The 26,666-nt window shown below is 40.9% G+C and overlaps 2 protein-coding genes across 13 annotated transcripts in view; one reads left to right on the forward strand and one right to left on the reverse strand.

Annotated features, from left to right (window-relative positions):
* The window catches only part of LOC130173325 (uncharacterized), a 92,183-nt gene that overhangs the window by 25,120 nt on the left and 40,397 nt on the right, over positions 1-26,666 (forward strand). For 2 of the 12 annotated variants that reach the window (XM_056382472.1, XM_056382475.1), the window contains exon 1: positions 20,995-21,427. The exons of the other annotated variants lie outside the window; for them this stretch is intronic. The gene's annotated coding sequence lies outside the window, so the exon portion shown is untranslated. Of the gene's footprint in view, positions 1-20,994; positions 21,428-26,666 lie in introns of those variants that run through there. 12 annotated transcript variants of the gene reach the window in all.
* On the reverse strand, positions 14,952-20,237 carry zic3 (zic family member 3 heterotaxy 1 (odd-paired homolog, Drosophila)). Its single transcript, XM_056382469.1, has 3 exons — positions 18,979-20,237; positions 18,043-18,206; positions 14,952-17,432 (listed from the first exon to the last, which is right to left on the reverse strand). Exons 1-3 carry the CDS (start codon positions 19,967-19,969, stop codon positions 17,250-17,252), a joined length of 1,338 nt encoding a protein of 445 aa, XP_056238444.1. The 5' UTR covers positions 19,970-20,237; the 3' UTR covers positions 14,952-17,249.

Consider the following 26,666-nt stretch of genomic DNA (forward strand, 5'->3'; position numbering starts at 1 on the left):
AAATGGTCCGAGTCAAGTTTTTTTGACTTGTGATGACAACTATTTGTAAAAATTTCTTTTGATCAGTTTATGCAAGAAAAAAAAATCAGTAGCATGAAAATGGCTGTTGCAGAGGCTGGGAGACACACACATACACACACACACACAAATCCACAGATATTTCTCGGAAGCACTTTGTGTATGTCTGAATGAGACTCGCTTAATTAAATGCTTGTTTATTAAAGTGAAAAGACAGTTGGGATTAATATAGCATGTCAGAATAAATTGAAAGAAGTGTATCAAAGCAATTCATTTTTATTGCCATTCAGAATACAATTATGGAATTTTTATTTATGTGATTTTTAAAATATATACATATATATATATATATTTATAATCTTTTGATATCAGACACAAGCTTGAAAAATCAGGTGTGCGTTCTTGAAGACAAATTTGTTTTACGTCTTTCTAATCAAACAGGAAGTCATGTCTCATTAGTAAATGTCAGTGTGTAATGTTATTTAATTGCTTTAATTAGATGAAATAAAGTGCATTTTATGAGTAGACGTGATAGTGTGTTTTCCAGCTTGGTGTACGCTCACATTTCCCCTCTAAAACTAAAGTGAGTTTTTCTCCAAAGACAGGAGGTCACTTTATGATGTGGCCTCGGCCATTTGTGTATCCTGCCTTACTTCATAATCATTTTTATCCGGCAGTTAAAAATAATTAACAAGTCATGCTCTTTTGTCGTCCACCATTTTAGGTCCTCGCTCTAGCAATGAAAGGCCTCTCCATCAACATGGTCACGTAATAGTGTCAGGATGCATTTTAAAGTGCAGTAATTCAGTGGTTTACACGGCCTCATAAAATACCGACATGCCCCGATAATGAGAAGCATGAATGGAAACTTGGAGTTCCCTGTGGCCCCTGTGTGTATGTGTGTATGTGTGTGTGTGTGTGTGTGTGTGTGTGTGTGTGTGTGTGTGTGTGTGTGTGTGTGTTTTTGAGTGAGTGGGGTAGATGCAGATAGAAAGAAGAAAAGGAAGCACGGGAACAAGAGCAAGAAAGAAAGAAAAGCCAAGAAAAAAAGTGATTTTTTTTTTTTCTTTTTTCTTTTTTCAAACCACACAGCTGCTCTCTAATATCCTGCCTCATAGAGAAAAAAGAAAAGAGAAGACTAAAGAACTATACTCCCTGGACAGTGGCATGTGCTCCCAAAATGCACATAATCTGAGACTGGCGTTCATGTTCAGAGTGGCAGGATTGAGACTGAGGAGTCCCACGGTTTCCTCCTCTCTGAGTGATATCATATGGACAAGCCGCAAAGGTCACAGACAGCTCAAGCACATAACTCTTCATCTTTCAGCCTGCTCTGACACTCTTTACGGTGTCTTGACCTACTGACAGGCAGGCTTGTGTGTGTCTGTGTGTGTGTGCTGGTGTGTGCGTATATGTACTGTACATGAACAGATGTAACAAAATCTGAATTATTACGGAGCAGAGGCTGTGTGTGTGTGTGTGTGTGTGTGTGTGTGTGTGTGTGTGTGTGTGTGTGTGTGTTCTTAAACACTTGTCTGCATGTTTTTCTTCACCAGGTGATCAGTGTCAGGCATCTTGCAGAACGCGTCTTAATCTTACAGTCCCAACGTCTTGCTGTCACGGAATAAATCATGATGCAGCGTGGAGGTGGTGGCAGGCAGCGTGAGTCAGAGAAGCAGTCTGCTTGACTTCACACTCGCTGGGAATCTGGTAACTCAGCAGGTAGTCCGAGTACAGATTGAAACTAACTCTGCCTTTCTGCGCTGAACACATCCCGAAGGCTCTATTCAAGAGCTTGACTGTTCCTTTATTGTAGAATAAATTGCAGGAGTTCTTTTTTTATTGTGTACAGATGGGATAGATTCAGGGTTGCTCAGCTCCCAGTCATTTTCTTACAAGGTGCGTGTGTGTCAAAGACTTGATGTAATTCAGATTTGACTGGAATAACCTGTGCGGGTGTAACTTAATGATTAAAAAAAAAAATGCCTTTGTTTAAGTGATATCTGTTTAAAGGAATCAAGAAGGGGAACAGTTACGGTGGTGATTTGTTTGTCTCAGATGGTCACTGGGCTTTAGTGAGTTAAATCCTGGAATCAGCCTGCGACCTTTCAGTGAGGTTACCACCACAAGGGCTGTTTTTCATCTCCCTTGTGTTTTTGTTAGCACTAACGGGATTGACTTATAGCAGATTTGCACTACTGTGCATGTCATAGCCACTAACTAACTAGCAGTTATTCATCTGCCAAGTGGTATAGTACTGGCACAATTGGGGATGTCTGATTTATGTTAACAGCTCAGCAGTCACATCTGTGTTTATCAGGCAACAGCTTTGAACATGACTCAGCCAATCAAAACTATCTGTTTTCTAATATCTTCTATAGCTGAGGTGGTGTGTAAATCAGTATTTCTGTACTGCAGGCAGTTGCTGGGGCTGGTGCCAATGAGTGTGTGAATTACACCCATGCATAAAGCTGTCCTTGTGTCCTGCTGGCCAAGAGCTACAGGGAAGCTGGAAATGATCGTAAATTAAGCAGCACTTGACTGAGGAAATCGTACGAAATCTGGTATTGAAAAGAACATTTGGAATGACCATAAGAGAAGTTCTCGTAAAGTGAGGAAGGCTGACAGAGGTGGAGTATGGGATGTACAGTATCTAGTGCTAGACGACTTAACAAACTGGTGGAAGAGACGGAGGGAAGGTCAGATTTGGGATACGTCTGTCATAGTAACAGTAGTAGTCGTAAACGTTTGTCCCAGCTGATGCCTGCCACAAGAGATGAATTATTCACTCACTTGTCAAATCAATAATGACCCGGTCTTTAGTGGCCTACTCTCCCCATGCCCTACTTATTGGTTTTGGGGGAGAGGATATTTTAACAAAAGCTTGTTACGTGTAGAAAAGATATTTTAGCGGTTTGCAGTCATTGTAGTGGACATGTGGCCCCTCGCTGAGGTAAATTGGCCGTTATTTGTTGTCATTTTAAGGATTGTTTCTGGAAAATTGGAACTTTGAACGAAGCGTTACAAAGGAGAAAAAAAAACAACTCACTGAAGCTGGATTGAAGTGAGCACATATGATTAATATGGCAGATTTGTTGAAATGGAATGTGGCAAATGGAGGTGGGGAGGGGTGGCAGTGGGGGGTGGGGGGGGGGTTACCATGGCTTTAAGGGCATGGGCATGTTTGGATGGCACGGCCCACCCCCTGCCCCTCCGCCTCTGTTCATGTGTCACTCACTGTCTTCCAGCCTGTAATTTTCCATCTACTGTAACAGTCCGGGCACATCGCCACCCAGGGAACTTTTAAAATAAATAAAGAATTCATTAAATAATTAGTATCTCCACAACAATCTCTTTTGTTCTGTCAATCTCAGAGCGCTCAAAAGTCACCCTGAAAGATGGCGCGAGAAAGAGGGTGAGCAAGCCAGAGAGAGAGGAAGAGAGAGAGAGAGAGAAATTACTGGAAAAATCTATTTAAAAAAATTAAAAGCATTGAATTTTTTGAAATGCTTTTTACTTATCCGCCATTGATTACATCTAATTGGACCTCATTTCCTGAAAAAATAGTGTGTGTGTGTGTGTGTGTGTGTGTGTGTGTGTGTGTGTGTGTGTGTGTGTGTGTGTGTGTGTGTGTGTGTGTGTGTGTGTGTGTGTGTGTGTGTGTGTGTGTGTGTGTGTGTGTGTGTGTGTGTGTGTGTGTGTGTGTGTGTGTGTGTGTGTGTGTGTCAGCTTGTGTGTTTGTGACACTTCCTAATGGCTGGGTGCATAGATGATAACTGCTTGGCTTGGAGACAGACAGATATGAAAGGCTGTCACTCTGAGCAGAGGCAGCTATAATGGCCCCATGGGTGTCTGTCTGTGCGTCTGTGCGTCTGTATGTATTTGTGTGTGTGTGTGTGTGTGTGTGTGTGTGTGTGTGTGTGTGTGTGTGTGTGTGTGTGTTCATGAAAGGGTGATGATAGGGGCCCATACTTGGGGCCCCGGCCTTGCTTCCTAATCAAAACCCATCCACTCTCTGGTGCTCGTACATCAGTGTGCTTGCGGTATTGTGTTTACATTGGGAGAGATGGAGCAGAACCACCGCTTTGTTCACCCCCACCTCTCCTCACCCCTCCTCACCCCATCCTGCTGTATGTGAGGTTAGCAGTGTTGGACATCCTTCTATTTATGAACCGCTTGCACAGGGGCTACACAGAATAATGTAAACTCGTCAGAGCAAAATGGCTTAAGCTTTTGAAGTAACTTCATCACAATGACTCCTTCATAGCAGGTTGATTTTCATGTTATTTATCACATCAGCATCATACCTTCTGTGAAATAAGAAGTCTGGCAGTTTATGAGATAACTTTTTGAATCTTCTGTGTCCACACTGCGGGTGATTTGGATACAGAAACTGCAGAATTACTTGGTGTGTTAAGGGGAGCAGTTCCCAAATCATAGCACAAACCAACCAACAGGTTAGTTTGAACAAACACATCACATACAGGAGCTTCGATGGTAAACTCTTCAAGCAGCTGAATGTGGTCCACTGTTGTGTTTCCAGTTGTCATTCAGTGTCACCAAAGTTAAATACCCTTTTCATGAGGTACTCACATTATTTGGATACTTGGTTTGATGTGTCATCCTTTTTTCCAAACGTTTTCAGACTACACATAATGACATCTGGTGTATCAGCCCCAAACAGACACGACACCTCCTTAAGTGCCTCAATACCAAGTACCTTTAAAAGCAATCTTCAAAAAAGAAAAAAAATCCAACTTTGTTACAAAACTGAAAAATAAAATATAGCCAAAACATATCAGCTTTTATGAAATTGGTGAACTGTAAAATGTTGTCCCTGTGCGTCCATGAATGAGACTTTTACACACTGTATTTTCTGTCTACTTATAATGAATGTTAAAAATCACATTACGGTGTTCTCCTCCGTCGAACAGATATGTAGTTTTGGAATGTCGCCCTTCAACACTTTTTGGGCACTTGTCGCTCCTGCCTGTCTCTCCTGTCTTTTTATTTTGTCTACGGCACTACATCGAGTCGACATTTCGTTTTTTTCTGAAATTAATGGGGAATTAATGATTCCGTTATTCCCCCGCTGTGCTAGGAAAGGGGGGGTGGGGGGTTTGGGATTCTTTTTTTAATCGCCCAACCTCTAGAAACTGATTGGAGCAGAAAAAATACGCCCAGTCCCCTTCTGCCAGGCCTCACAATGGAGGCGCTGATTTTTTTGATAGGGTTCTATGCTGTCAGGGGGCCAGCTGGAATTAGAAGTGGATTAATAATTTTAAACAAGGCTAAACCGCTTGGACTGTCTGTCTGTCTGCTCTTTCCAATGCTTAGCCAATGGTCCGTCTGCTCCCCAGCCACATCAAAACAATCTAAAAACACTATATCTTCCTAATGAAGAGGGTTGGGTTTAGTTTATGGGCTTGAGAGTACATGAAAACATGCTTATTTAGACAGATTTCATGAAGTTCTGAGCCAGGATTATTGTGGAATTTTTTGCATCACGAGAACAACATCCTTAACAGAGGCATTACTTTGACTTTACTGTGAGTGTGTCTATAAGTAGGTGCTGTGTTTATTCAACAGTTGATGAACTTTTTATTAATTTTCCACAGTTTTTCTGCTTTAATGCTTTTGATTAAGGAAATCCTGGACCCACTTCTAGCATTTATTGTTCTTTTACTTTTAGTTTGCAGTGAACTACATGTTGAATCCTAATACTCATCTACCTGATCGCTGCATTTCCAGCACTTATTGACACGGCTCCAACCTGCCTCGTCAATATAGATATGAAAAAAAAGTGTATTCTCCTTGTGTCAGCTGTGTTTGTTGATGTGGGGCAGACTGTGGACTGAGTTGGTCCAGTGGCTGAAAAGCTAAGACCACCAGTATGGTGACCCCAGTCAGAGGAAAGATTAGGTTTAGCACGAGTGGGAGTGGTAAATGGTGAGTCGCAGGGATTTGGGGGGCTATTTGGAATGATCTAAAAGCAGACGTGTTACCAACTGAATTTGGGTATAGTAAAGCCTGACAAATCAGGCCCTGCTGGTGACATCTCTCCCTGAACAGAACCATGTCTCAATAATCCCCATGTAATTTGTGTGTGTGTGTGTGTGTGTGTGTGTGTGTGTGTGTGTGTGTGTGTGTGTGTGTGTGTGTGTGTGTGTGTGTGTGTGTGTGTGTGTGTCTGTGTGTGTCTGTGTGTGTCTGTGTGTGTCTGTGTGTGTCTGTGTGTCTGTGCATGTGTTACAAGGACAGAGAGATGTGTGTGGGACTGAGTGCCTTTGGGTGGGATGATGGAGCAGAAAGAGCACTCAATAATAATAATTTTTCCAACTGGTCCTCCTCTGACAAAGCAAGGTGGTGGAGGGCCCTGAAGGGCCCAAATGAGAGCAAGGAAAGACCAGACTGCACTGCACAGATTATGTCCATTTTACAAACAGAATTTTGGACCTAAATTCATTTACACTGCGTAATCCAAGCAGGACAAATGCACCTACAGAAAGCTAAAGCACAGATCAAGACAGGAAGAAAGTGAAAAAAACAGACTATAACATAAATCTATACTTTTTTCCTTTTAATTCAGTCATTATAAAAATGTTCTGTGAATGTAGCAGGGACATTAGCCCCCTTCTGAGCTATTATCCTGGCTGTCTGGTGTTGCAATTTCACACTCCACTGATTCCCACAAGCAGTACAGAGTCTGCATGCCCCAGATTTCACCTTATTTAGGTAATACAGAAAAATCATTCCCAAGACAAGGTAAATTAAACTGGGTACTGGACTGGCACATCGTTCAATAGAATATAAAAAGAAAACATAGTGAGGGGAGAGCTGGGTTTTTTTTTTCACCACATAAAGTTGACTGTAAAACGCTGGAAATGAAACTGAGCTCTACACAGATTTTACTCCACTTCATAAACCTGAAGATTTTGAAACAAAGCACTCTTCTGTTCTAAAATCAGATCTCTCAAAAACCACCAAGTAAGTTTGTTCACTTATTTATTCATATTCTCTTCTTTTTTTCTTCTTCTTTATCTCGTCTCAAGGTGTGAACTTGGTCGTTGAAGGTTGAGCCAGTTCCCAATGTCACGTCTTATAATATCACCTTTTACAACAGCTTCCACCACCTTCATTTCTAATGCATGAACGACGGCATATTAAATGTAACTGACAGACAGGAGAGCTTCTACATTATTTATGCTCCGCAAGAATGAAAACAAACTGCCTGCGTGGTAACGTTTCTGAGTATTAAACTGTATCTGACCTGCACACAGCTTGAGTTACAGCCCCCCGCCCTTTTGTTTTATTTAGGGGAGAAATGAAGTTATCTTAATTTGGTTCCTTTTGCAGAAGAGAATAAAAACATCGCGTTTAGACGATTAATTACAAGAGAAAAACACCAGAAAAGATCACTCCTACATTTTAAGAGTTAACAGTTGCTGAATTTTGAATCGCTGTTTTTCCTTCTTTCTTTCTTTTTTTTTTTTTTTTGTCCCAACAAAAGTCGAGTCAATTTCGTTTTTTGCCGACGCAACACGGTGATTATTTCATCTTTATGAACGGTTACTTCTCACAAACAGGCTTCCCTCTCTGTTGCACCGCTACTTTAAGACTTTCTCTCCATAGAAATCGGCCCTGTTTTTATTGAACTCGGCTTTATTTGACTTTACTGCGCCCAAAACCTCCCAAGGACAAGACAACTGAGTCGTTAATAATTAGAAGTGCGCACATTTTCTTTTTCTGTTATTTAGAGTTATGCAGGGCGGTAATAGGACGGTTATTGCTGCTGAAAAAAATGGTCCCTGTAGGTTATTTTAAGTTTTAAATATGCCACATCAAAGCACAAAACCAACAAGCATCAAATAATAATAATAATGATAATTATAATAATAATAATAATAATAATAATGGGCAAATTCTATCACCTTAATAATAGCATTGTTAATACTGACAGAGTTGTATCTTAAGTGTCGCCTAATTAGTGTATATAATAGTATTTTAATTAAAAAATATATTTACCATAGAAGTCAGGCAGAGAGGCACTGAAGAAAAATGTAGGGGGAATAGCTTATTTAGGAAAAAAAAGAAGCAACATTTTTTGAAATGACTATTATTGTTATTAGAGCAACAAGTCAAACCTTCCATTGACTTGGGACTTTTGCAAGGACTGTGGGGAGAGGTTTTAAGTTTCACCGGCCTGCTGAGCTTCACTCTCTCCATCAGGAGAGAAATATGTCATCGGTCATCATAGCAGAGGGTGGATAGAGTGTCTCAGAGATGCAAAACGAAAATATTTGGCTGTGTTACTTTTTAACAATCAGGAGATTAGTTACGACCTCCAAAGGGCTCCTGGAGGAAAATGTGCTATATATTAAGGAGACATCTGCCAGTCACGGCCAGCCATGTTTAGTACAAACTCTGAAAGCAACACTCTCAGTCTTGCTGGATGCATTTTTTGTCGTGTTATTTAAAATGAATATGTAAACCCACTGTTTGGTGCTTTAACATAACATATTCGGATAAATTGTAGTCCTATTTAGAACTATATGATGACTAAGAATGGCTCCGAACACAACACACCACGCAGTTTAGCAATGGTTGTGAGAAACAAAGTCCCTTCTCTTTTGTTACTGGCCTTCAGACCAGAATTGAAACAGGAAAAACCAATTATTGGAGAGATTGTCCCACAGGCATTGAAAAGCTATCAGCATGAGGGTTGGGATTGGCTTGGGGGACACCTATGGCCCCATGCATTATCCTGGCATGAGGTCGCTTTGGCAATCGCCTGCCAATTTCCACCAGCACCTGGCTTTCCCATCCCCCTCCTCCTTCACCAGGCCCTCCTACCTGGTTCCTTTTTCTCCTCCTACACCTCCTCCTCCTGCCTCTCCAAACCCTGCTTGCATGCTATTGTCCCAGGATGGTGAAAGAAAAAAAAAAATCTTTACTGTCCAGTGAGTTTGGCAGAGGTTGAAGGTGTGCAATCACGCTGCATTGTTTCTCATCATGATAGGATTGATTGTTATAGTTCTAGGGGAGAAAATGTCTTTGACTGTGTTGGTGTAGTTGAAGAGAGAACTGTGAAAATACCCAAAGACCAAAAACCACAGAATAATAGTATGTCTAACGCTGTGAAAATATGAGCTGGTGGTGTATGGTTTGGACCAAAAGGCGCAGTGGGAGAGTCGAGTCTACATTAGTGGAAAAGTGTGAAGAAAATAACTGGTGCTATGTCAGTTTTTATTATGGCTGTTGAGAAACCCGTATAACACAGCTGTTGAATATCACTCTCTTTTAGCAGCAGAAACCCCGCCACCCATCCACAAACCTGGTCCTTTGCTCCAACGCCCAGTTACCCAAACACATCTTATTACAGTTAGATCACCTCTGCGCACAACAAGGGCCTGAGCATTACATATGGAAAATCCAGGCCGTAATGTTGTTGTGATGGATTCTGTTTGCTATTATGTGACATGCCTCCTGTCTTTGCTCATAGTCATCCATACAGCTGTGCCTGTGGTGACATAGTGCAAATGGTAAACCACACACACAAATATTTCTTAAGTGGCTCCAAGTTTTGGTTGTCCCCTTGAAAGATGCTGCAAAAACACAAAGGGAAAACTTCTCATTTGTTTAAAATGAAATTTATTCTTAAATATATTTCTGTGATTCTAAAAATTACGAACAAAATTTATCTTAGGAAAATTATAATTCAATTTATTATATATATATATATATATATTATATATTTGACATTTATTTTCAAGGTCAACATGTCATAACAGCTTCAGAAGTTGAATGAGGAACCAGCACTGATCTGTAAAGCAAATGTGACATCGTTGTCACATTTAATTTATTTATGTTTTCCACATATGTATCGGAAAATAAAGATGCATAGGAATCATTTTACTAAAATCACCCTTAAATGTATTTATTTTACAATCTGATGAGCAACTGTTTGCCAGAAGCCTGTCTGCTGCGATGTTTTGCACAAGGCAGCACTTTGGAAAATTTATCATGCCTGCGTGGTGACGAATATTTAGTTTCACAGAATGTGCAAATATAGCACCATGTTACTCTGAATCATAACAGGTCTGTTCATCCTTCAGAACTGTTAATCTTTTAGGAGATAATGACTCCTGTGTTCTTGGAGAAGGTGGCTATGGTAATGTTGACTGATCACATGTGGCAGTGGTGTAGAGGTAAATCAAAAGGTGGGTAAAGAATGACAAGAAGCCAGTCTAAAAGTCTCTATATCTGAAATGACCTTCTGGTTGAAAGACACTATTATCATCAGCATGACACTGATGTGTTCCATAAATTTACATCACAAAGATTATTGTCACTTTACAAAGGTGAATGAACTCTACTCCTAGAGAAAAAAAAAGAGCCGGTCAGACCCCCACCACCTGTCTGGATGGGGCCTTATATGAAAAAAAAACTTTAGTAATGAGTAATGATCTCTCATTGTTTCTTTCTCTGTTTGTGTGATGCCAGAGATCGCGCGTGCACGTGCTGAGGCTGTGGCAGGATCAAGCGGACTGTTATTCATGGTGCTATCCCTGCCTCATGCATATCCATAACGGATTAAAGATTGTGCAAACATTATGCAACCAGAGCTCGCCTATTTTTCGCCGTGAGTGGCATTTCTGGGACACAAATCGGGACTTTTGTTTCTGGTTGTGTTGTAGTAGTGACATATTTTCATTTTTTTTTGAAGTAACAGTATTTACAGACGGTAGAGCCTACTTATGTGCTGCAGTTCATTCATGCTATCGATCTATCTATTACTATATTCATCTGTCTCATGGTAAACTTCTTTGTGCGCCTGTGCATCATGGATGTTCATATTAAAACACGTATGTGTTTCTTTCCTTCCCTGATGTTGCAGTAACTTGCAGCGTTGCAGAGCTCGACCCACAGCACTGCGCAAGCGCGAAAAAGAAAAAAGATACCATGAATGAAGACTGTAAATAATGGAAAAGTACTCTCCGATTCTAATTCATTGTCTCGGGAGAAAAGGGACATTAAGGGGCATTGTCCTCTTTATTTTGAAGGGGTGATGAATATGTGAGCGCTGCTGTCCGTCCCCTCAGGGGGAGACGCCGTCCTGTGAGGTGGAGGCTGTCCCGTGACGAGGTGGCTCTCAGGTGAAAAGTTTGTTCAAAGTGCTGATCTCCGCCTTTCATGCATCTGAAACAGAGGCGGCTTTTTGTTGACTTTGCAGGTGATAGAAAAGCCAAACACGCTGTTGTGCTGTGTTTTTTAATTAAAGATGTAATTGCAGATTGTTTTAACAATTTAAACCTCAACATTACACCTTCTCCAATAACTTGCAGTTCATTGATGCATATAACTGCTCATCACTCCTGGGGGTGACGGGCAGGGTTTGCAGGGTTTTGAAGGGGGGAAGCATCACCACCGCAGCGCTCAGGGCAGAGCAACGGGCCATTAAAAGGATGTCAATTGCTCATTTACCACCTCTCAAAAGTGTTGAAAATATATCTGTCAAAAGACAAACGCAGAGCACAATTGCCGAACATCTGCTTTGCTGAATGAGCGTTTGCCGGAGCCCCCACTCCGGGGACCTATTAGCGTTGATTCCTGCGCCTGCTCTGATAAGGAATTCATCAAGTTTCTGACACCCCGCCAGATGTTGGGGAATTAGCGCTGTCTCCTGTTGGACATCCTACCAGTAGTTTGTCTTTTGGCCCGTAGCATAATAGAAATATTATTTGAAAGGTGGGTGTTTTGTGTGTGCTGGGGGCTGTAAATGATGGCGTAAGAATGACACCATTAACTATAAATCTAATGTTGTAGCCCCCTTGGTATTTTTTTTGTTTATCATGCGCATTTAGCTGCTTCCTATGAACAGCAGCAATGAATTTGGCTGATCTGTTCATCTGTTGGGCTTTTTCTCGGGGTTGTTTCTGTCAAAGTGCCTGAACTGAAGCCACAGAATAACTTCATGTCGTTTCATGTCTCACAATTGGCAGGTCGATCACTTTCACTCATTTCCTCATCAGCAGAAATGCCCGAAGGCTACAGTATACAGTATGATTTGGTATGTAAATGTCTGTTAGGAGTCAATTGAAGAATAATTGAACTCAGAGACAAAGCCATTGTGTTAATCAGTTTGCATCACAAGAGCCATGAAACACGTTAAGATATAAAGACGCAACCGTGGATTAAGGTACTTTGTGAATGCATATTCAACACCCTGCTGGAGGTGAAATAAGCATCGATAATTGGCGAGCACATCAACTTCCGCGCAAATGGAAGCCCTCGCGAAGCAATTATCAGATGTATGTTAGCTTTTATGCAATTAGTTGTTTATCAAGCCATGTTTTCCCTTATGATGTTACAAATCCATCTCACTTCAATCTAATTGTCATGGTGCGTTTAGTGACAAAATATCCTTAATGCCTTGATTACAGAAACGACTGTCCTATATATTTCTACAGTAATCCACTGTGTTAACTTCTGTTGCTATATGTGGAAAGATAAAGCCTCCACACACATCGCTAGATGACTGGATTAATTCATGATGATTCAGTTTTTGGCGGCTTCTTGTCTATTAAAAGCAGAAAAGGAAGGGAATCTGAACCCCGGCGTCTTGCAGGTACCAGTATTGGTCTTGTGCTGATGTGCAAGGGATGCCCCTCATGCAAAACGTCTCAGATTCAGATCAGGGGTCAAGTTCCCTTCTTAAGTGCCCTTGAGCAAGACTGCACCCTGCGCAGCCTCACTCACTGTACAGTGCCAAATAAAAGCCTCGAATGTGAACAGGCTGTCTTATATGTGCAGTTACAGCTTTTAAACACTGGAGTCCTTTTGAATTCACAGAGGTAAAGTCTGTTCATGTTGCGTTTAATAATTACTAAATTATTAAGGAATGATAAATTAGCCACTGGGTTTTTTTGACCGCCGCCTCGGTTGCGTGACAAAAGGCGTTGGGGACCTGCTTGTGTCGGTTTATCCTCTTAGAGCGCGCACTCCCGCTTAGCCAGCAAATACTCTGCCAGTGAGACGACGGAGAGGAAGGTAGAGGGGTTGGGGCTGCCCAATCAATCCGATATCAAACTTCAGCTACAGACACGAGCTACAACTCTGTTTTCCCCCCCCCTGCAGAATATACAAACCCTGCAGCCTCCGCTCCCTTCCTCCTCCGGATAGTAGCAGACTCTATATGCAGAGAGAGATTATAGGCTACTGCGCGCTACCAACAGTCAGCTGCCATCCTCTGTGTCCACACCGCAGCTCAGTATAGCAATCCATAAGATACTGGAGATGAATGAGCGCGAACGTAATTCAGAGCCAGTTGTAGTCTGCTGCAGAGGGGCATTGTTGTGATACAGCCGCTAGTCTTTACACAACTGCATCCACGTGACCGTCACTGCTTTCTAATCCATTGAGAATCCACCAGAAAGGAGCCTTTCATGATTTTTTTTTCTCTTCTGGATCAAATCGCCCGCTCTGGTTTCTCATAGAAACGATGACTTGTATTGGGCGTCGGCATAAAGCACATGCAGAAGCAATAACTACGGGCTATTCCCGGTGGAGGGTATAAACATACCTAAAAGTCAGAAATCCTATTTGCAGAATTACAGTTGTCCCACCCGGTTTAAGATGACAGTAATAACCTAAATCCATATCAACCTAATGTAATGGTAGGGGAGGGGGGAGGGGGGGCAGATATAAATACGTTAAAGTTTGATTTATTTCACTATCATGCTGTGCGTCTTCCCTCATGATGATCAGCCACTGCAGGTCAGAGCGCAGCCACCTTTCAGTTTAGCACATCCCAGATGCTTGCGTAAAAAATATGCAGCCTCCATGTGTACCCGCCGTGCTTCGGAGAGAGCCGGGTCTCGGTTATTTGACGTCACGGTGTCTGAGAGGAGGAACTTGAAAAGTGCGACTAGACGAGCCGGGAGCAGGGAGGAAGGGAGGGGGAGGAGGAGGAGGGTGGGATGGGGGAGGAAAGCAGGGGAAAGGGGGAAGGTGGGGGTGAAGAGAAATGAAATCAAACGGAATGCGAAGGGTGCGCTTGCGCAAAAGTCAGAAAACAGAATTTGAATCAATATTCCTAAATCTGTTTATAGTTGGATATTTGGGGGGTTGTGGGGGATTTCAAGCACCTTGTGGGGTGGGGGGGTGGGGGGTATAAATACTCCTCTGGTTTAGACTCCAGTGGGAAGTAAAACAGTAATGTCTTCATTTTATAGCAGTCTGTCAAATAACACACTATGCTCATTTTGTTGTTTTTTCTGCATTTAACCAGATATAGTTTTCTGAAACACTGGGTAAATGATACTGTATAATATTGGAGATTTCAGGCCTGTGCATGAGCGGCTGTTGTGATTCAGGCTGATTTTTTTCGCCGTTTAAATGCTTATTATGGCGTCCATTGATGTGTGGTAACTCCTTTGGTTGTTTTTATGAAGCGGTTCCTTGTTAATCGGGTAGTGGGAGACGCTGAGGCAGCGCCACTTTTGGCAACGTATCCCCCCTCTACTTTCACGGTCACACAGTGTCCTCAGTTGCCCGTCTTCTAGTCTGCACGTTAGCTTTATTATCTGTAAGCGCTCGTTCTTTTAAATGAGCTTAAAAAAAAAAAAACTTTGCCTGTGCAACTTTTTTAGCCATGGACGGATGACCCACCTCCCCATCTAACCCCCCCTATTATTCCCATTCACACACACACACACACTCACACACACACACACACACACAAACACACACGCATACACACACACGCACGCACACAGCCAAGATACTAAGATGGCGCCTTAATCAGTGTCAAGTTCAAGTGACTTCTACAAGTCTGATACAAACACCATGACAAACAGTGTCGGCTTCATGCGTAAAGATGCAGGGAGCAGAACAACATGGTAATCATAATAATCAACGTCGCAGTCTGAAAGTCGCTTTTCATCATGTTTTTTTTAATTTCAGTCAAAGTTTTCCGTTCACATTTCTTCATAAATAGTTGGTAAAACAAATCAACCAACATACAGTAGCCTAAAAAGTACAAGGAACCTTTGCCTCTGGCAGCTAAATAGGCTAACGCATAGGCCTGCTTGTTGTAACATGGTTTGCCTCAATGTGGCACAGTGACACAGTTCATCAGTAAAACATTTTTGCTCTTCAGGAATAACTTGGAGTGTGACCCATTTCTCCCAGAAAGTGTTACAACATCACATTCTAGCTGTGTTTATACATCAGATATTTTTCTCTGACCTCTGGACATGGGGCAGAAAGGTGGTGGGAATAAGAAAAAGTACTTTTTTTTAAATTAAGGTATAGAAAATAGCATATAAAACATATATTCCTTAAATTATTTAAATAAACTTATTTCATATATCACTGTCACGAGGTACCGTTTTTTACATTTTATTTTAAAAGTAGTGCTGGTGGTCTGAAATTGTTCTCATATGAGTACAATATACTTTGTTTATGCATAATATTTAATTCTTGAGAATAGGTTACAATGCAATGCTGTAACTCCTTTTTTTTCTTTTTTTTTTTAACCACTGAACGTATTCTCCCCCAACCCACATAAGATCTAGAATCCCCTCCACTAAATTTTGTTAAACACAAAAAATGTCATCTTGACAAGTTATTCACACAAAACAAGCAAATGTGTAATCAAACTGCTCTATATGCAACACCACAACAAATAACACGCTTAGTTTCACAGAAGAATTACATTTAAAACAATGCAAGCTGACAGACAAAAAACTTTTTTTATTTTTGAAGATACTGTGTTGTGACAGTTCCATTGTTGCCGATGCACACATTTAAACATACTTGCACAAAGACATTGCTGGAACTATAAAGATTGCCATACTGGCGCATATATCTGGGTGCTTGACCCGAATTTGAAATACTCAAAATACTGTCACCTTGATTTGGAAATCATGAACTTCGCACACTCGTCTAAGACCTGTATAGGAGTGCAATAGGCTGATGGGTTTATTCTTTTTTTTTTCTTTCCAATACTGAGTTTATGCTACGAATTGACATCTATTTCTGATTCTATAAAAGTAAAATACACAAAAAGTTTAAATTTAACCAAAAATAAAGATATCAACAGAACCGTTTTATAGCTTCTCAGCTCAACTGAACTCAGTTCTACAAAGTCAATGATTTACATGTCAATGGTCTCATAAAGAAAATAAAAGTGACGGAAATATCTGCATTATATATAGACAAATCCATAATATTCATATAGATGATTTCTTCGATCCAAATAAGACACATGTAGGCCTATTGGTTAAAAAGAAAAAACAGAAGGATACAATCGCGATGTTGGCGCTTTAGAGTTTATCATTTGTTCAATGTTAAGCTGGTTATGACCAAAACTGTACAGTTCTTGTTAGAAAACATTTCCATAAATATCATTTAAGTTTCAGAACTTATACCCATAATTAAATTACAAATTGATAAATATGGCATCATGGATATGTATTTACAACGGTATTAACAAAAGGCAACGTTATATTCAACGGTAACAATCGTAACCTAATACCACATTTCTCCACCTGAAAACGGACGTTGACAACAGATTCGACCCCATCAAACAAGGAAATACATTCACGAGTATAATATTTATTTATGATTTTTTTTTTCTGTGTTCAAGTTCATGACAAAGACTTTGGCACGTTTCTTAAGACTGTTTGAAGTTCCAACAATCAATTGAAGAGGCGACAGTAGCGTGTCACCCTCATATAAAACAGCATGAAATAATCTTCCTTTTTTATTCTTTTTTTTTAAATAAAAATTTGAGAAAATACATAAAATGAAAAATAAAACATTTTTTTCTGAAATCTGTAAACTAAAAGATAAAAAAACATTTATTTATACTGAGAAAGTATTACGTTTATTTATTTGTGATTTATTTGATTTCCTCAAAACTGCGGAATAAAAGTCAAATTTCGTGATCCTGAGAACGGACGTGGCCTGCTTGGTGCTGGCTTTTGCTCTCATCTCCTGTTGTTGTTGTTGTTGTTGTTGCTGTTGCTGTTGTTGTTGTCCCAATCCCACTTGTGTGTGTCTGACAGAGTGTGTGTGTGTGTGTGTGTCTGTATGTTTATGTGTGTATGTCACTGTCGGTGTGTGCTCTGTGTGTGTGAAGTGAACAGGAATAGTTTTTAAGGTTTTTATCCTCATTTATCCTCAACCCCGTGGTCCACATTGAGGGAGAGTTTGTTCCTCTGACTTCAAACGTACCATTCATTAAAGTTGGGTGCCAGTCCTTCGCTGTGGCCAGACGTGTTTTGTACGGCTGACGGCGGTGTTTTTGTCGGGTCTTCGGTGCTGGCTGAGACCAGTACTGGCGGTGTGGACGACTCGTATCCAGAGCTTGCTGCTGGAGACGATTCAGATCCTTGAGACTCATGTACCTGCAAAAAAAAAAAAAATCAGGAAATGAACTGTGAGTTACTGAGACTGGTGTAGCCTATAATATCCATTCATACACTAACAGTGCATTTCAAGTAGCTTGTAGAAGGGTGTTGGAGTTAAATGAGGATTAACTCCGGATTTTATAGGACAACTATAACAGTAAACACACAGCAAACTTGAAACAGACACGGCAACTTCTACACTGAAAAAAAACACGTCTTAAAATGTAGTTTTGCTTAAAGTTAGTGTATAATAAATAAAATATATATATATACATAAAGAGAGATAATTGCAACACTTGCCTTGAAAGCAGGTTATTTTTTATCAAACAAATAAATCTGGTCTCAAAGAATGACAGACAAGTGAAATATTCCCAACTCACTCACTATTTCAATTGTTTAATTAAACAAGCGGTGAAGTGTCACTCATAGACTAAATTACATCTAACATGGTATTTTTTTCGTAGTATGACAGTGTTACATCAGTGCTTAAGAAATACCTGAAGTTGTGATAGTCCCTGTCTGTGGAAGAGGAGAAAGGAGGGGTGTGTGTGTGTGTGTGTGTGTGTGTGTGTTAATGTGTTTAAGGAGTAATGAAGACGTTAATTACCTTCATGTGTTTCCTGAGAGAGCTGGGGTGTGTGTATGACTTGTCGCACACTTTGCAGATGTATGGCTTGTCTGATGTGTGCACATGCATGTGCTTTTTCCTGTCGCTGCTGTTGGCGAAGCGTCTGTCACAGCCATCAAATTCACACTTAAACGGCTTCTCACCTGCAGGATTAAACACACACCGTGAATAGCCCGCACAAACAAACTCCTATTGTAACAGCACATGTAAAACCCGAAGCACGAAGATGTAAATTGTCTGCAGCCTATTATATAACAGTGTAACCTAGATTTTCGGGGGTCGACATAGATACAGTTCCACTACTACACGCTGCTCTGTCAGGCTTTATTTATTCAAGAGGCCTGCTCCTTCATGCTACTACTGGCCTGCCTCTGCTCTTAGCCTACATAGTAAACACTGAATCAACAGGGCATTTCTGCTCTGAGCAGTAGCCGAGCGAGGGTGAGAATTATAAACTCATCCAGAAATTGAATAATTGTAAATAGGACGTTGAGAAATCACAAGAGTCCCAAGCCTTGTCTGAATACCCTAATGCTGCGAATTAAACTCTGACAAGTGAGTGAAGTATCTGCCTTTATACATCACACACAACTTCTGAGCACAGAGGCTAAAAGAATTAACGAGGCTCAACAACACACCAAAGTTACTCAACAGAACCACATTACACTTTCTGCATTATTGAGCCTAATCTATCAGTGTGTTTGGACATACTGCAGAAAAACTGCACAGGCAACAATTTAAGAACATAACTAAGATGTGCAGCATGATGAAGTTCTCTAATTGTTCTTGTAAACAACAAAAGCATTCACTCTTGTTTTCTTAGCACTCTGGAACAGTGTCTGAGACAGACCATGCCTGTTCACTTTTGAAATGTTTATTTTACGCACGTCATGCCGTGGTATTGTTTGTGCCTACCTGTATGTGTTCTTTTGTGGATTTTCAAATTTTCCGATCTGGCGAATATTTTCCCACATCCGGGGAACGGGCATGGGAACGGTTTCTCGCCCGTATGCACACGGATGTGGTTGACGAGTTTGTACTTGGCCTTAAAAGATTTCCCTTCTCTCGGGCAGTCCTCCCAGAAGCAGACGTGGTTGCTCTGCTCGGGGCCGCCGACATGCTCCATGGACACATGAGTGACCATCTCGTGCATGGTGCTGAAAGTCCTGTCGCAAGTCTTTTTGGGTCTGTTCATCTGGTTCTCGTCTATCCATTTGCAGGATAATTCTTGTTTGATTGGTTGTCTCATGTATCTAAAGAAGGCCCCTGGACCGTGGTGTGTCGGCACATTCATCCCCATGTTCATATTGATAGGATGGTTGTAGTTGTGGAGCTGAGCCCCGTAGGGGTCCGTCCGAGGGCTTGCGACTGGACGATAAGGATCAGGTCTTCCAAAAATGTCCCCGCGTAAGCCAAGATGCATTTGGCTGTTAACGACATGTCCACTCGGTGAAGTGTGGCTCACCGCCTGGTCGTGAAGTCCTGGAAACAACAGATGTCCGGGGTTATCGCTGATCCCGGGCGGTCCGTGGAGGCTCCCCGCTGAAGCCGCAAAGATCCCATGCTGGGCGCTCGGCGCTGTGGACTCTCCAACGCTCCGGTTCCGGAAGAGAAAGTCCCGTGTTGAATTGAACGCTCCCCCACCGTACGAGCCCACCTGCCCGCCGTGAGAGTGTCCCAGGGCAGCTGCATATCCAGTGGCTTGCGGGGTGAAAGCTGATGTCTGGCTGGAGGCGATATCGTGAGCCACGGGGCTGATTTTGAAAGCTGCGGAGTGGGAGGAATCGGTGAAGGGATTCAGTCCCAGGCTCGGGTCTCTGTTCCCGATTTCGTGGTGCCGTGGTGTCCCGAAACCCCCCACTCCTAACGATGCAAACTGCGGACCGCTATCAAGAAGCATAGTCATGAGCTTAAAGCAAACTTAGGAGACGGGAAGAAAACAGAAAAGAAAATTAAAATCCAGTTTAGCGGAGCGCGCAAGCTGCAGACACCGCGCCGAGATTTACCACGTTTAGCGAAAAACCCTAAAATAAAAAACAAACCAAGCCAAACAGGGAAAAATCCTATGCGTAAAGAGTTGGGAGAAAAAAACTCCCGTTGACTGCGATCCGTGAGAAAGAGGATCAAACTTCCCCCCCTTTCCAGGCGAATGATGTCCTTGGACTGATAAAGTCAATCACTCACTCCCAGAACATAAATGAACTCGGGAGGCAGTGCCACGGCAGCCAATCGGCGCTCAGCTACCCCTCTGACACGTGACTGCGAAGGAGGGTGTTAATTGGCTAGATTTCTGGTGATTGGCACCGTTTGGTATTGAAGATGGCAGGTCGTCTCAATTGGTTTCATTTGATTGGCTCCTACAGGCATTATTTTGCAGGTATAACGGAGCAGTGTAGCGCAGATCCTATAGTACGTGTTATGAGTAGTGCACCTCTCGTGCAGCCGTGCCTGATCCGTGCACCTCAAGAAACTCCCAAACACTTTGAGAAAAGAAAAATGACTAGAATCTGTGCAGGATAATAAAATACTGCAGCTTTTTTTAACAACCGTTCAAAGTTTTAGTGGAGCAATAATATTATTTTACACATAGCGTTTGTATCAATAAAGCTATTCTGCAACATAACATGGTTTGTCATGTTTAGATTTAAAGAAAAGTTTTATTTTGAAGGCAAGTTTAACTTTTGTTAGTGTAGGCTATCTATCTATCTATCTATCTATCTATCTATCTATCTATCTATCTATCTATCTATCTATCTATCTATCTATCTATCTATCTATCTGTCTGTCTGTCTGTCTGTCTGTCTGTCTGTCTGTCTGTCTGTCTGTCTGTCTATCTATATATTGACTTATTTGTCTCTTTTATGTGACCAGTTTGGCTCTTATTAACTGAAAACTTGAATGTACTTGGCACAGTTCCAAAATGTGGCTTTCTTGAAGCCGCTTGAAAGGGGAGGGGGGTATTTTTTCTTGCAAAAGCTCTATAGGGTGTAAGACGGAGGAATAAAAGACAGAAAGAAAGATGGCAGTAATTGTAATATCCTGAGATTTTTTCGCTCAGCCAAAAATTCGTGCCATTGAGCAAGTTTCACAGGGCTGCCGCTGACTCGCTGCAGGACACATAAAATCTGATCAAGTTCAGAGACGCGCTGAGTGCTTCAAGCGGCGCTTTTTAACTCCAAGCCTTTCACATCCTTTCCCCCTCAATCTGTCCCAGGAAGGAGCTCACATTCTTTATTTTAGGGGATCTGGACCCAAAAAAAAGAGAAAAAAATTCTTCAAATCACTCCTTCATTCTGCTTTCGCCCTCATCCTACCGCATTCACTCCCAGAACATTTCCTCGAGAAAGAGTTATAGATTGAAAAGGTGAGTTTTCTGACTTATCCGTCGTCTTTCTGTGCCGGTAAAGAGGGGACACGAGTTAGGCCTGTGTGAACTGCATGCTGTGGAAGTGTGTAAATCTACAGTTTATTATATTTTGCCCGTGGAGGTTGCATGGGATTTAGTTTTCTTCAAGTTAACGTAGCTCAGTGCTTAGGCCTGTTACTCATATGGTAATTTAATTGTGTCACGGAGCTGCATAGCTCTGTTTTTTATGGCCGTCGCTCACATTAGTGCACACTTGCGATTTTTGTACATAATCTCAACAATTTATCTTGAAGCAAAACGACGAATGAGATTCACTTCATCTCTTTTCCTCCGTAAGCTGCCCCCCCGTCTGCCTCTCTCTCTCTCTCTCTCTCTCTCTCTCTGTCTCTGTCTCTGTCTCTCTCTCCCTCTCCCCCTCTCTCTCTCACCACGAAGGCATAGCCTCTCAGTTTACTCCTCCCTTCACTCTCACACACTCGTCTTCTCACACAGCTTCCGCGTGCACAAAAAGACACACGCACACACTCAAAGTGTAGGCCTACCACACACACACACACACACACACACACACACACACACACACACACAGTTAACGGAGTTTGCCTTTGCAGTTTTGCAGTGTGAGATTTATGGAGACCTTTGTGAACTTTCACAAGTGACAAGCAGCTTGTTAAGTTTCCTATATTCCCTCCATATTTTATTGGCTTGTTGAAACGTGAAGGCTCCGTACGCCACTTAAGGTTATGTGCCGTGTATTTGCAGGCATATTATCACTATGAAATAATTAAGTAACATGGTTTAGATGAGTCACAAATGTTAGTGAGCGACAGAGCAGCAGAGTAGGCGCTGAGCTCTTGCTGGGAAAAAGGGGAGCTGTCATCAAATAGGCCTAATGTTAAGCAGCTGTTGCTTGAAAGTTACATTTAAAACCACTTGCAGATTTCCTCTGCTATACTGCTATTTATTATTCAATTTAATTTAAAAATGTGGAATTTGACAATTGGGGACTTCATACACTTATTTTCCTATTATACGTATTTCCCCAGGATCGAAACCAATCTAAAGTCAGGAAAGCAAGAATAGGCTATGAGGTGATATATTTTTCTTAATTTTTTTTTTTTTCTTAAATGAATCCACGTCTCCTTGCCTGAAAGGAGCAAGGAGCAGACTGCCTTGGCGCATTTATGGTATTTTGAATAGACAATAGAAAATGGGGAAACTTTAAAAGTGGGGGGAAAGGCAGCTGTATATTTCTCTTATAGAGCTGCACCTTTGCTAAACGTTTGCCTCACTTTCACCAGACATTTTTAGCCAAATATTTTACACCGCTTCTCGCATGCCGCCCTCCGGTCACTGACATTTTCACCTCTATTCTTTGACATATCAGTTTAATTCTGGTTAATTTTGCACAGTTATTTTTTCTAGTTTTGCACTTACACAGTTTTGTAAGCTATAATTTAAAAAAAATCGAGGTGTTCATTTTAATTGCGTAAAGTGATTATATGGAGTAGTTTAGACCTGTGTTTTCCTTGGTTTAATTCGTCTGACACAGCTCAAATCTTTAATGATAACGTATAAGCGTAGGCGTATTGCAACGTGATTAATTATAGCAGGTTATTCTGCAGGACTGCGGTATGTATGGTTTGATTATTTAGTTATCTCTGCTGGGATTACCTCATTGGGCGCTGGGGTAGCCCTTTACTTATAACATAACCTTCCCTGAACTGAGCATGCGCGTTACCTTAAAATCTCACAATATTGTCGTGTGCATAGCTCTGTGACAGTAAGCCCATGCTGTTGGAAAAGAGCAGAACAAAAGCATCAGCCTAAATGGTAAACAACTCCCTTTTATACATTTATTCTAACTAGATGTGTTCGAGTCAGCAGCTATAAAGGTTATTTCAGTGCATCATTTGATAAATGACCTTAGATGCATGATAATTATTTTCTTATATGAATAAATTGGCCTATGGCAGCCCAGTCGTCTGGCTTTTTCCTTACAGCAAAGTCGGGTAATTTTTTTAGTCCATGTTGTCTGGCTTTTAGCCTACACTATGTTTGGCTGGCTCAGGCCGCTAGTGCTATAGACAAGTGTGTGGACTGGAAGTTAACTCAATAGTGACCAGACAAAAGTGAAAGCTTCATATCCCTAAACCAACAGCAAAACCATTAACCCATTACTTCCATTTATCACATTCAACTGTACATGTGTTTTCTTTATTCACATTTTGAAAAGACAGAAAATAGTTAGTGTATCCCAACCGCACAGTTTAATGAATGATAGCTACAGTGATTCACTGTTTTGCTTAAATGGACATTGTCTGAATGAAGTAGCAGGTTTTTGCTGTTGTTTAATGTGGCATGTCCCAACTCCCAGACTCTGCCTGTGCTTCGATTTAATAAGAAAATGAATTGTTGTTTTCTGTGTGCTGCATGAGATGCAATTCTCCATGACATGTGGCTCAGTTCTCTTAGATTCTGCGGAGCCCACAAGAGTGTAAAGGCTCAGGTTCTGGTCTGCAATCATACCATAACCCAGTAGATTTCATACATACAAAAGAAATAATAAAATAAAATACAATTTTGGCTCACATTTATTTTTCAGCGGAATTACTGTGTATGCATGAAACTTTAGCATCTACGTATTTTCAGAATGCTTTGAGTTTTCACAAAACAGATATTTACATTATGTATTATATTTTCAAATACATGTAGCTGATATCAGATGTTGTTTTCCATTTCTGAGTAAGTGAAGCAGCTTACTTGGATTTTCTCACCCTAGATACTAAGCTTTTCATGACGAATCACAATTTAACTGTCTTGTAATTTGGAATTTCACAATGTAAGGCTTGACTGCATATTGCATCGCTATCGGGCATATTTTTGCTTGGTACATTTTTGTTTATTTGTTTGTCGTGGGAGAAACATGCTTTCAGAAATGCTTTCTTTCCTTATTTGCTTCACTCAGGTTTATACATGTATATAGTACAACACCATATTTTGTTATCTATATTTCATAAATTATATGGACAGTTGGGTCTTGAGTGACTGTTACAGTACTTGTAGTTTGCCTTCATATGGCTGATGGAGAGGGCTAATTGACTTCTTGCTGTGATTTACTGGAGCATCTGTCTGCAAATGGACTCATCCCAAACCTGTTAATTCATCTAAATTTCATAAAGTCATGGCAAGACTGTGCACTGCCATCCCTCATCAATTATAATATCTCAGCACACTCCACACTAATGCACGCAGTTGTGTAAACATACACACACACTGTTTGTACCGCATATATGAACTCACAATAACTTTGTCTGTCAGTCTCACACACACACACACACACACAGATTTGGATACCTGATGAAATAATTTTGTGCTGCCAAGCCTTCTCTCTTAAATTTTTTGTGTTACATTGACATTAATCACCAAGAGCAATCTCTGGTGATTCTTATACACACTAGTACTAGTTTATTTTAGATAAACATGCATATTTACACATATTGTTATATACGTGTGTGTATACGTTTACCGCTTTTGTGCAAATAGTTTTCCTAAACGGGTTATTTTAAAAATAATTCTTCTCATCGCAATCCCGGGTTGAAAAAATAAGATTGTTAGAATTTTCAGTCCAGTCTACAACATGGTGTCACACTATAACTCTGGTCTTCATTTTCAGTTCTGTTTCATTTCCTCTCTGCATAGCACCTTTGTTAATCATTTGGTCCATTTTCACTGTACAGGGAGTGACTTGGACCTCATGGATGTAAAACGTATTCCCTGACATGAATGTTTTGATTGTTGGGAGTGACATTTTGTATGCAACAGTCACTAGGATTTAGTCTGGCCTGTCAAGCAACCAACATAAGTGACCGAACTCATAAAGCTGGAGGGCTGGAAGGGATTGCAGATGTCAAAATGATACAATTTGTCACAATGTAGATATTGAAGCTGAAGTTATATAAACACTCCAGTAGTGTCTAAATTTGAAATGCTACATTGTCGTGTAGCCTATTCGGCATATTTGATTAAATTTAACAAATATTACGGGAATACTCGCAGTACATATTTACATGTCTTTGCCATTACTTTTATAATTCTCTTATTTTTAGCTGAAGCTAACCGTAGCACTCCAATATTAATCCTATGAAATTAAAATTTGGTTAAACTTATATGACAAATTTTGGGGGAAAAAATTACCAAATTTACTCACTCATTTAGCTGATTATGTTGTTATTACCTGATTTACATACTGTATTGCAGATAAATGAATTGAATTGTAATTTATTGAAAACTGCTTATTAGGCTAAAGTCTAATTAAGTTATGACCACATTATGGCCCATTAGAACATAATAGCAATTTTGGTTGTTATGAGCAATTAAATAAACTAAGTCCTTTAATAGTATATTGCAAAATATTATATACTGTAGCTATCAAATAGGCCTGTAGCGCAGACCTCACTTGCTGTGGCTCTGTTATTGAAAATGTGAGCCTAAACAGCCTCATAGAATCGGCGTGGTCTATCATATTAAATCATAAAGGTGCAGTTATTCTAGATGGCCCTGTTTCTTGTTTTGCCCTTTCGCTGCAAATGAGAACCTGGGATTATTTGGGGCGCAGGTCCGTCAGTCCTTTATGCTCTCTGAATGACAGATTGGCAACTTTAGGTTTATTGGCCTTCAACCCTCAATCATTTTCGGAAATGCATCGGGTTAAAGGTTGACAAACATGAGCGTCCATTACAATCATGACAGAATTAGGCCGGTTCTGGGCCTGTCTACTATTTTGCGGCACTTAATGTCAAGTGGGCCCCACGCTTTGTCTCTGCCTAGGATCCACTGCAAGTGACGTCAGCATAACAATGTGGAAAAGGATTTTTCTCCCCCCCCCCTTTTTTTTTTTTTTTTTTTTTTTTTTAGGAAAAAGTTGAAAATTCCGCCAGCTACAGTCTTTGGAAATAAGGGGGTTTTCCCCTTAAACGTATAAGCTGCAGTTCGGGGCCCATGCCACCTTTTGTAGATTTAAATAAAAGCAACAGATAAAGGAATTTGGCTAAAGTGGTCTTGGTGGAGGAAAGTGCGCTGATAGAATCAGAGCCATGTCAAAACGAGGAGACGTGCAGAAATATGTGCTGCACTACAGGAGCATGCAGGGCTTGAAGCTGCTGTCCTCACAGCACCTCAAAGTAAGAAAGTTTATCTGAGTTTCCTTGGAACAGTGGAGCCTATCCACTGCTGT

Source organism: Seriola aureovittata, chromosome 8 (genome assembly GCF_021018895.1).
Source record: "Seriola aureovittata isolate HTS-2021-v1 ecotype China chromosome 8, ASM2101889v1, whole genome shotgun sequence".
Lineage (NCBI taxonomy): Eukaryota > Metazoa > Chordata > Actinopteri > Carangiformes > Carangidae > Seriola > Seriola aureovittata.